The following is a 10,568-nucleotide window of genomic DNA, read 5'->3' on the forward strand; positions in this document are numbered from 1 at the left end:
GCAATAGAGAGCCGACGTAGGGCGTGAGGTAATATACAACCACTTCCAATAATCCACCGTTTATTCAGCAAATCAGATGTTTCGGACTCCTTTCGAGCCTTCTTTAGTGATATACATTACAAATGATTAAAATTAAGATAAATACAATGACGCAAGAATCAGTTAAAACAACATAGATCGCTTTATCGATACGTAAGGGCTATAATATTAATACATAATCATCTCTACCGGTGTCAACACACATCTGATGCAAGAACCTCCCAAACGGTGCAAGGCGCAAGGAAAGCTGCACTACTCAACACATATATACCCACGTGAAACTTTCAGAAGGTAGAATATGTTGTTAAAATTGAGATAACTTACTCAGACGGAAAATTAAGAACGGCAGAGATAATCACGAACCTCGTCGTATGACAAACGGCACTTAACTGTGTAATGTTTCGCTTTTCCCGACGTCTCGGACAATGCTCGCCGGTTCCAGTATTCGGGAGAAGGACAGGCACGGGGGATGATAGACTCTCTTTTTTTTATCGTTTCGGACGAGTTTATTCTATTCATACAAAGCTATTCGTAGACACGGTATGTACAAGCGCGCAGAGATGAGATACATATATACAGGGGCAGTATGTACAGGCGGGTTCCGTGCGGGCCGTCGGTGTTCGTCCTGGTGACGCTGGTTCGGTCGGGACGTCCGGGTGATGGACGACTTGGCGGTTTGGGCGGTGGCGTCCTGATGGCGGACGACTTGGCGGTTCGGTCGGTGGCGTCCTGGCGGCGGACGGCTCTCTCTCTCTCTCTCTCTCTGGTCGCCCGAAAACGGGTGGGTTGGTGGGTGTCTTCCGGAAACGGATGTCAACGTTATTCGCCTGGAGACGGGCGGTTTTCTTGTTGTCCTCCGGAGACGGACGGTTTCAAACTTGTGCACGGGGCCGGAGGCCGGGGACGTCCGGTCGGTTCAACGAGAACGTTCGTTGTCCGGAGGATCGTGGTAGAGGATAGTCGCTTGTATCTGGAGCCTCGAGAGAACTCTCTCGAGGAAGGATCAGGACAGGACTAGGTGCCGGCTTATATACCTGTCGGCCGGCCTCCCACTCTCGGTTACGAGCAGAGTAGGGAGGTGGTCGAGTGGGGAGACCGGGAGCCCGAGCGCCGATTGTTTTACAGGGGCGGTTGTTCGGCCCCTGGTGACTTCGTCACAACTGATAAATAAAATAAAATAAATAAGCAATGTCATGAGAGTACACAAGTACACCCATATACAGAACAATCGCAAACACGTGCAAAAATAACAACAACACAAAAATCAAATTTTAGAAAGATCGTAATGATTGATAAACATGCCTCATTTAATTTAAATGTAACTCTGGAGATTTAAAGAGTTCTTTTGGCGCTTAATGTGAATCATCTCGGATATCAATCTTTCCCAAGAAAGGCTCTCCAAGATTTCAATCTCATCTCAATTAAAATTATGGTTTTATGACTTGTGATTCGCAATGACAGATGTGTGGTTCTTTTTATGTTCCTTAATTCTAGTATTCAATAAACGGCCCGTTTGTCCCACATAGGACGCGTTACAGTTGGCGCAATTAATCTTATATACTATATTAATTTTTGCACCTATATGTAATCTATCTTTTTCTACAGTTATGAACCTGCGTAAATTATTTATTCCCGTGTAGGACATACGCACATCTAAATCCTTGACACACGTACTGAATCGCTCCGAGAGATGTCCTTTATATATGGGATGTTAAAATAGCAAACTTTATTTATTGTTAAATTATTATCGTCAATATGGTTATTAGTCGTTGTGGTAATATTAAGATTAAACATCATATTACCTAAACTTTTGTCATTATTAAATAAAAAAATCTTTTTTAAGCATTCATAAAATAAAAGCGAGCGGATATCCATTATTTAAGAGAATATTGATAATAAATTCGAAATTCGTCTGGTGAAACCTTGGATGAGAAAAACGAAGAACCTTATCCGTTAAACTGATGCTGCGTTTATGGCATAGCGGATGTCGAGACTCAAAATGCAAATATCTTCCCGAAAATGTTTGTTTTTGGAACCAATTGAAATAAATTAATTCGTTGTGTGAAATGATCGTGACATCGAGGAAGTTCAATCTATTGTCGTCCCCCTCCTCAATAGTGAACTGCAGTCTCGGATGGTAAGAATTAAAAGTATTCACAATCATATGAAACATTGCGGAAGGGGCCGCCAACGCAACATCGTCAACGTATCTTATATAAAATGGAAGACTCAATGGAAGAGCCGCGACAGCCCTGTTCTCAAGATCTTGGAAAGTGACATCCGCAATGACGGGGGAGAGCGGAGAGGGGAGCGTCCCGTTTGACCACGTCACGATTGACCACAGTCACTTTATCGACCGATGCCTAAGGTCATCAGCAACGATTAACCAATCAGAGAGCCTCATTTTAAACTGGCCAATTGGCGACGTGGTCAATAGACTCCCACCCGCGGAGAGCCCATGGGCGTACCAAATGTTTGCTGGTAACAAATGTCATCGAAAGTGAAATATGTGGAATTCATTACAAATTTTATCGCAATTATGAATTCTTCACGTGGTATAGAACACATTTTCTCAATATATTTCCACCGTTCAACAAAAACATTCTTGCACGTATTTGAGATTGTTCTGTATATGAGTGTACCTGTGTACTCTCATGACATTGCTTGTTTATTTTATTTTATTTATCAGTTAAGTGCCGTTTGTCATACGACGAGGTTCGTGATTATCTCTGCCGTTCTTAATTTTCCGTCTGAGTAAGTTATCTCAATTTTAACAACATATTCTACCTTCTAAAAGTTTCACGTGGGCATATATGTGTTGATTAGTGCAGCTTTCCTTGCGCCTTGCACCGTTTGGGAGGTTCTTGCATCGGATGTGTGTTGACACCGGTGGAGATGATTATGTATTAATATTATAGCCCTTACGTATCGATAAAGCGATCTATGTTGTTTTAACTGATTCTTGCGTCATTGTATTTATCTTAATTTTTATCATTTGTAGTGTATATCACTAAAGAAGGCTCGAAAGGAGTCCGAAACGTCTGATTTACTGAATAAACGGTGGTTATTGGAAGTGATTGTATACTACCTCACGCCCTACATCTGCGTCGGCTCTCTATTGCCTGTCTAATTATATATTATTACTTATTAATTAAAGAATAGCAAAAACTCATATAGTAAATATTCATTCTTATAAATGTGTCATTTTATGTGACCTTTTAAGAGAAATGATCTTAATTACAAAGTCATATAAATTTATAGCTAAATTACAAATCTTTAATGAAAAAATTGTTCATTTGTTTAAATAGATGACAGTTGACGTATCCTATAAATGGCAGTACAGTGAAATCATGGAAATTTGTTGTGATTAAAATCTTTTCAAATTTGTGTATGCCATCATGCCACATTAAGTCGAGCTTTATAATGACATATGTAAATAACTCAAAATCAAATTGCTTCCTATATAGATTTCTTGCTACCCAGTCGATGCAAAGATTGCTTGCATTATTTTGAAGGCGTGTTATTTTTGTGATATTATTTTCATTCATTTCCAATGTCATTAGATTTCTTGTGAAATCGATCCAATTTATGTTTCGCTATCGAATAGGCGACTTCTAACACATTTTGTACGGAGATATTAATTTTTTTGAATTTTGAATCTAGGTTCCATATATCGATACCGTCATTCGATACTGTCAATAATTGTGGTATTGGATTTTCATGTGCGGTTGATACATTTAAATCTGTGTAAGGACTAACACCAACTTTAGTATGCACTCGTACTCTAAAATAGTATGTCGCGTTAGATGTTAAATTTTGCACCGTATTCTCCAATCTCGTAGCGAGAATACTTTTGTTGTTGCAGATTGGAATCATTTTGTAATTTTTTATAAACCAACACTGCACTGTATAACCTAGTATTATGTCATGTGTAAATTCAAGTTGGTGGAACCAATCTGTTCAGGAAAACAAAATTTTATTGGTTTTATTTAGTAAATTTATAACAGAATTAACGTTTTTATATATCGTTAAATTTAAAAGAAATATACACTAAAAATGTATATTTGTTACCTGAATGTCACAGAAACGTCTGTTTTACTTATAAATCTATTGTGGAATTTCACGAATGCTCTGGGAGATGTTGGCCTGCTTGAAATGTACTCTGGAATGTACTCTATAAATTTAAATACCGGGATAATAATACTATTATGTACAAATTTTTAATATTAATAACTGAACATAAAATTATTGGAATTAAATAATCGTTCGTAACATTTTATCTCTGTAACATTATCTCCTATTCAAATTTTTGACGTCTTCAATAAATCTATCTTATTTCCATATATTACAATGTGCCCTACCTTACTAAAGCATGTAGAATCATATTTTGTTACTTTCCGTACTATTTTATTTAAAAATTTAATATTTCTCGCTGTGGTGGCGGCAGTGGCAGTGGTGGTGATGGTGGTAGTGGTGGTGGTGGTGGTGATTGTAAAAAACGATGGTGGTTGTTGTAGAAAACGGTGGTGGTGGTGGTTGTAAAAAACGGTAGTAGTGATGGTAAAAAACGGTGGTGGTAGTGATGGTAAAACCTGCTTTAGTAAGGCAGAAAGACTATGTAGAACCAAACTAGAATAAAACTAATTAGTTTATTTTATTTATTTTTCATTTTTTTCCACCACCACTACCGCCGCCGCCGCCGCCGCCGCCGCCGCCGCCGCCACCACCGCCACCGCCACCGTCGGTAGAATCTCTTCATCCACGAACCGTCTGTTATCACGGGTATATGCGGAATTCCGTCTATGATATCTTCTCTTTCAATTGCCAAACGTTTTTCCTCTTCGCCAGCCACGCGCATTTCTTCTTCCGCGGCGGCGGCGAAGGCTTCCGACATTTCATTATGATGCATTATACCTATATTTTTTATTACCCATGCATGGAATATCTACAGCAGTAAGAAGTTCTTCTAGCTGCTTATGACCAGTCCCTGTCAATATAGTACTGGTTACGATACACTTATTGACATCCAATATTCTCTCATCTGTCGGTTCACTCCAAAAATCATCTGTGAAGTGACACATTCGACATTTGACAGAAAATTGGGTTTTCAGACCGTCACGCATCTCTAAATACAAGATCAGTAAAACGATATTCGCCGATCCAATGAGTGGACAGTCTCTGCAATTCAGCAAAAACATGCCCCAAATTGGCGATACGTCGTCCATTAATCTCTTCAGAATACAAATGAAATGCGTCGATATTATCATCAGTATGCAAAATATTTTCGATAACTTCGACATCTTCGATGTTTTTGACATCGTCGACGTCTTCAACATTTTCGACGTTTTCAACGTCTTCGACGTCTTCGATATCTTCGATATTGTTTTGCATTGTATTTTCCGATTCCGTACATAAATCTATAGAATTTTCCAAAAATGTATTCAACGACTGCGGTGTAAACGCATCATTATCTACTGTCATTACATTTCTCTCATCTATAATATGCGTGCAGCTCATTCGATAAATTTGCCAAATTTTGGCAAAATTCGCGAAGGTCCGACAGAGATCCTACAGAATCATCATCAATAATATTATTAATATAATTTTCCGATTGAAGTTTCTCTGTTGCGCATGCATCTACAAATGATTGAGAAAATGTATCCAAAGATAATTGCAATGTCGACATGTCATTATCTATATTTCTCTCATTTACATTATCTTCCCATGCATATAATTGATTTGACGTACTTAGCATTACCATGAATTTCAATGTAGCTTTATCTTCAGAATTTTCGATAATTCTTTCTTGATTAAAAGAATTCTTCTTCTCACATATTTGTTGTACGTAATGCATTCTCTTTTTCATAGGGATACGTTTTGCCGACAGAATTTTGTTATTATTAAAATATTTAGGCATGATAAATATAAAATATTTCGTATGCCTCAAAATAATACTAATAATAATACAAATAATAATAAATAATAGAAATATAATAAAAATAAATTTCTCAATACTAATAAGAATAAAACACTGTATAACCTGTCCTTTACTCTGCGTTACTAAACACTACGCTAACAATAAACTATATCGATACATGAAATTATTGCCATAAACATACAAAATCAACGCACCAATCATATAAAAGCATTTCATAGGTCGCGCGGTAAATGTGCGCTTGTAATTTTGCAGTACATGTTAGGTTTGGCATAATGGCGAATCGGCGTGAACGTGGTCAGTAATTATTCTTTTTCTTTATATATGTATTTATATATATATATATATATATATATATATATATATAATCGGACCTTTTATCCTACGACCTTCTTATGCTACGAAACCTCTTATTCTACGACAAAAAATCCTCTCATGCTACGACCGCGAAAGAGGAATTATATCCCCACTCTCAAATTTTTGTCGTAAGATCAGAGGTTTAAGGGGAAGATTTCGGACCGAAAATGTCGTAGGATAAGAGGTCCGACTGTATATATATATATATATATATATATATATATATATGTGTATATACGTACATATTATACATTTATTGCATTTTATTTATATAAAATATTAATTATTTGATTATAGCATTTTTAAATTGTCATTTTTGTAGCAATAATTTTTTAACTTCTCGTAACTTTCATTTTAATTTTTGCATAATGTTTGATCAATATACGCATATATACAGGGTGTCCCAGAACAACCTTTCGTCCGTAAAATGACGTATTCCTGACACAATTTTAAGACAATTTTTCTTTTACCAAAATTTGATTTGAAGCTTAGTTTTTGAATTATAAACAAAAATAGTTAGCAAATCACACGTCGAGTACAGAAGGCAGATAGGAACAGCGCGGCACACCGCGAGCGCGGGCGCAGCTGACCGTCCGACGGGTGATTACCGCCGCATGAGTCGCTAACTATTTTATCTTATAGCATAAAATTATGCTTTAAAATTTTGGTAAAGAAGAAAATGTCTTATAATTACGTCAGGAATAAATGGTCCTTAAAATAACGTTGGACGCTGTGATCAGCTGATTGCTACACGCGATGTGTCTCTCAGCTGAGCCGGAAAATCAATATATCGATCAGTCTGAAGTCGTTGACGACAATGTCGATGACAATCGAAGGAGCGTCGCCGTCGCTGAGGCGGTTATTTCTCTCTCTTTCTCTTTCTTTCACTCACTCTGTCCCTTCCTTTTACGCACACACTCATACACATCGCGTGTAGCAATCAGCTGATCGCAGCGTCCGACGGCCGGCGATCCGGAACAACTTTTGGTCATTAAAGTAATATTATTTTAAGGAATACGTATTCCTGACGTAATTATAAGACATTTTCTTCTTTACCAAAATTTTAAAGCATAATTTTATGCTATAAGATAAAATAGTTAGCGACTCATGCGGCGGTAATCACCCGTCGGACGGTCAGCTGCGCCCGCGCTCGCGGTGCGCCGCGCCGCTCCTGCCTGCCTTCTATACTCGACGCGTGATTTGCTAACTATTTTTGCTTATAACACAAAAACTACGCTTCAAATCAAATTTTGGTAAAGGAAAAATTGTCTTACAATTGTGTCAGAAATATGTCATTTTACGGACGGAAGGTTGTTCTGGGACACCCTGTATATATATATATATATACAATATATATATACAGGGTGTCTCAAAATGACCGTATCACTTCTCGGGTGCAGGTAGAGCTGGTTAAATAGAATAGAAAAGTCCTGTGCCATTTTGCGATTTTCAGAATAATTATTAAGATATTAATTTACAAAGATCGGCAAATCCGGCGCGAGTATCAGCCTGCTGCAAAAAAGATGGCGAGAAGGACGGCCCACCGTTAGGCCGGTCGCTAAATAATAATCGTTAATTTATTGTTCTTATCAACGCTTCTCGTCTATGCCCCTGGTAACCGCGAGGCAATGGCGCCTATTTACGCCGCGCGCGCTTAGCGACCGTCTTTAGGGCCGTCTTTTTCGCCATCTTTTTTGTAGCGGTTTGATACTTGCGCCAGATTTGCCGATCTTTGTAAATTAATTTCTCAATAATTATTCCGAAAATCGCAAAATGGTACAGGACTTTTCTATTCCATTTAAGCCGCTCTACCTGCACTCGAGAGGTGATACGATCATTCTGAGACACCCTGTATATATATATATATATATATATATATTTATATATATATATATATATTTATATACGTATATAAATATATACGCATATTGTATGCATGATGTATATAATATATTTTTCGCAGCAATACCGATGCCATTTGTATCACACCGCTCGGCGTGCCAATATTCGTGTCGTCTGATGTATTACCCGGAGCTAGCACAGGAAGCTGATTAATTTTTTACAGCGACAACAAGCTGTATTTCGATATAAATTATTATTAATTATGATAAATTAAAATAATGATGTTTGTAATATTATATTTTAATATAATCGATATTACACAATTTCTTTTTATTTTATTATAATGAATAGAGGAATATTGTTTTCTTTATGATAATTATTGTTAATTATCAGAGGAAAAGGTGCTGATGTGGCTCCTGCTTATATATTGGCTCCCTCGCTTAAATAAATTTTTCAAGTCTCAACAAATGACAAGACGCATTGTCAGACACTGACATCTAAGAATGTTATTTCATTATTCTAAGTTTTATAAAATATGCTAAAGAAATTTCATATGGTGTTACTATTTAATTTAATAAACGAAGAGGAATATATTGGGTAGTCGAAAAAGTATTGAGCCCTTTTCTCGCTAGATGGCTTTAGAGTTACATATCTTAGGTAATATAAGTCGCATCAGGTTATACTTAGCGTCAATTAAAAGCTGACATTTGACAGTATTAAATGTACAAACACTGTTGAAATTCGTTTATTCAGACTTAATTTAGTGTGCCTTGAAGATGAGTGAAATTTCTGCAAAAATTTGCTATATTTTACAATTTTATTTTGATAAAGGCACAAATGCTACGCAGGCCTGTGAAAAAATTTGTGCTGTTTTTGGTCAAGATACGTTATCAAAAGCAACAGCCAAAAGATGGTTCAGTCGCTTTCGTTCTGTTTTTTAAATTTCGATGTCAAAGATGTTCCTCGCACTGGCCGACCAATCAGAAAAAATTGATGAAATTATGGCAAAAGTTGAGCAAGACCGGCATGTAAGCAGCCATAACATCGCTAAGGAACTAAATATAAGGAAAAAAATGGTTTAAAAAAGTTCTTTTACAATATAAAAAATAATTGTCTCAATTTTGACTTAAAAAGGCTCAATACTTTTTCGACTACCCAATATAAACAGGGACCACATTAGCATCTTTTTCTCTAATAATTATAGTTATAATAAAGAAAACAATATTACTCTATATAACTAATATATATCTTACACTTTCATTAATAATTTTTTATTATAAAAAATATTACACACATATATAATTTAAAAAAATGTAATATAAAATTAATTTTGTTTAGATTTCTCATGGTGGAACGACGACGGCGTTATCGCCAACGCCGTCGCGAGCGTCGACAGCAAGAACAAGAGCAACAACCTTCGCTACCACCGGTTCTTCACTATTTCGATAACCGCGCGCTCGTTTTTATCAGTCTGGACGATAGGCAAGCTGAATCTGTCGCCTAAACTTAATATGTCTAGGATGTTATCAGGAATTTTTTTGTTACTGTAATTTACGAGCCATTTAGACCTATCAATTTTATTAAACGGTCTCTAAATCTCAAAACCTACCTGTCCGGACAGATATTTAGATTATTATTATAACCATCCCTTCAAACATAAAATTAACATTATTAATAACCTCGTAGACCACGCGATTTTACTATCTGACGAACGGTTTCACGTGAATAACATCCACACGACAAAACAAATATATTAATCAATAACTATTACCCCTCATATATTATTGACCGTTATGTACACAAGAGACTATGCACTCTGAAACTCCAAAAAACAATGTGAACGTTGATGATGGCCACCGTGGATTTGACATCTTGTACTAATACCTTACGTTAAAGGTTTAAGCGAAGAGATTAGCAGAACGATTAAGAGCAGAGGTTTAAACGTAATCTACACAATACCGAAAAAACTCGACAGAATTATTAAATGCGGAAAAGACAGACTGAGCACACTAAATAATACCGAGGTTGTTTATAAAATTGACTGTAAAGATTGTGACGCTACATATATAGGACAGACAAAAAGTATTTAAATACACGCATTAAAGAACATACAAATAATATCAGATCTCATGCTAGCAATCATTCTGTTATCAGCAAGCATAGGACAGATTTTTTACATGAATTTGAATGGACAACATCCAGTATACTACATCGCGAAAAATATAAGAGAAAAAGAGAAATTGCGGAGATGTTTTTCATCAAGATGCATGACAATGCGATTAACTTACAGAAGGATACCGAAAATTTAAACCCGATTTACAATAACATCATAAAATATTTTTAGATGTTCGCCTTTGCGTCTGTTTGTTATTGTACTACGTGTGACTGTTAATCG

The 10,568-nt window shown here is 36.5% G+C and overlaps 1 protein-coding gene across 1 annotated transcript; it reads right to left on the bottom strand.

Annotated features, from left to right (window-relative positions):
* Nucleotides 1-1,474: 1,474 nt before the first annotated feature.
* On the bottom strand, nucleotides 1,475-4,948 carry LOC140673501 (uncharacterized). Its single transcript, XM_072906479.1, has 6 exons — nucleotides 4,807-4,948; nucleotides 4,111-4,213; nucleotides 3,720-3,823; nucleotides 2,495-2,690; nucleotides 1,962-2,345; nucleotides 1,475-1,652 (listed from the first exon to the last, which is right to left on the bottom strand). The coding sequence occupies exons 1-6, from the start codon at nucleotides 4,946-4,948 to the stop codon at nucleotides 1,475-1,477; spliced, it is 1,107 nt and encodes a 368-aa protein (XP_072762580.1).
* Nucleotides 4,949-10,568: the final 5,620 nt, after the last annotated feature.

This window comes from Anoplolepis gracilipes, chromosome 14 (genome assembly GCF_047496725.1).
Source record: "Anoplolepis gracilipes chromosome 14, ASM4749672v1, whole genome shotgun sequence".
In the NCBI taxonomy this organism is placed as follows: Eukaryota; Metazoa; Arthropoda; class Insecta; order Hymenoptera; family Formicidae; genus Anoplolepis; species Anoplolepis gracilipes.

Bases quoted from the DNA above. Each gene is read 5' to 3' on its own strand.
- LOC140673501 (XM_072906479.1), bottom strand. From the start codon at position 4,948: ATGCATCATAATGAAATGTCGGAAGCCTTCGCCGCCGCCGCGGAAGAA. The intron at 3,824-4,110 runs GTAACAAATATA...ATACTATTTTAG, and splicing joins GACGTTTCTGTGACATTCAG to AGTACGAGTGCATACTAAAG. The intron at 2,346-2,494 runs CTCTCCGCGGGT...CGGGACGCTCCC, and splicing joins ACATTTGGTACGCCCATGGG to CTCTCCGCTCTCCCCCGTCA.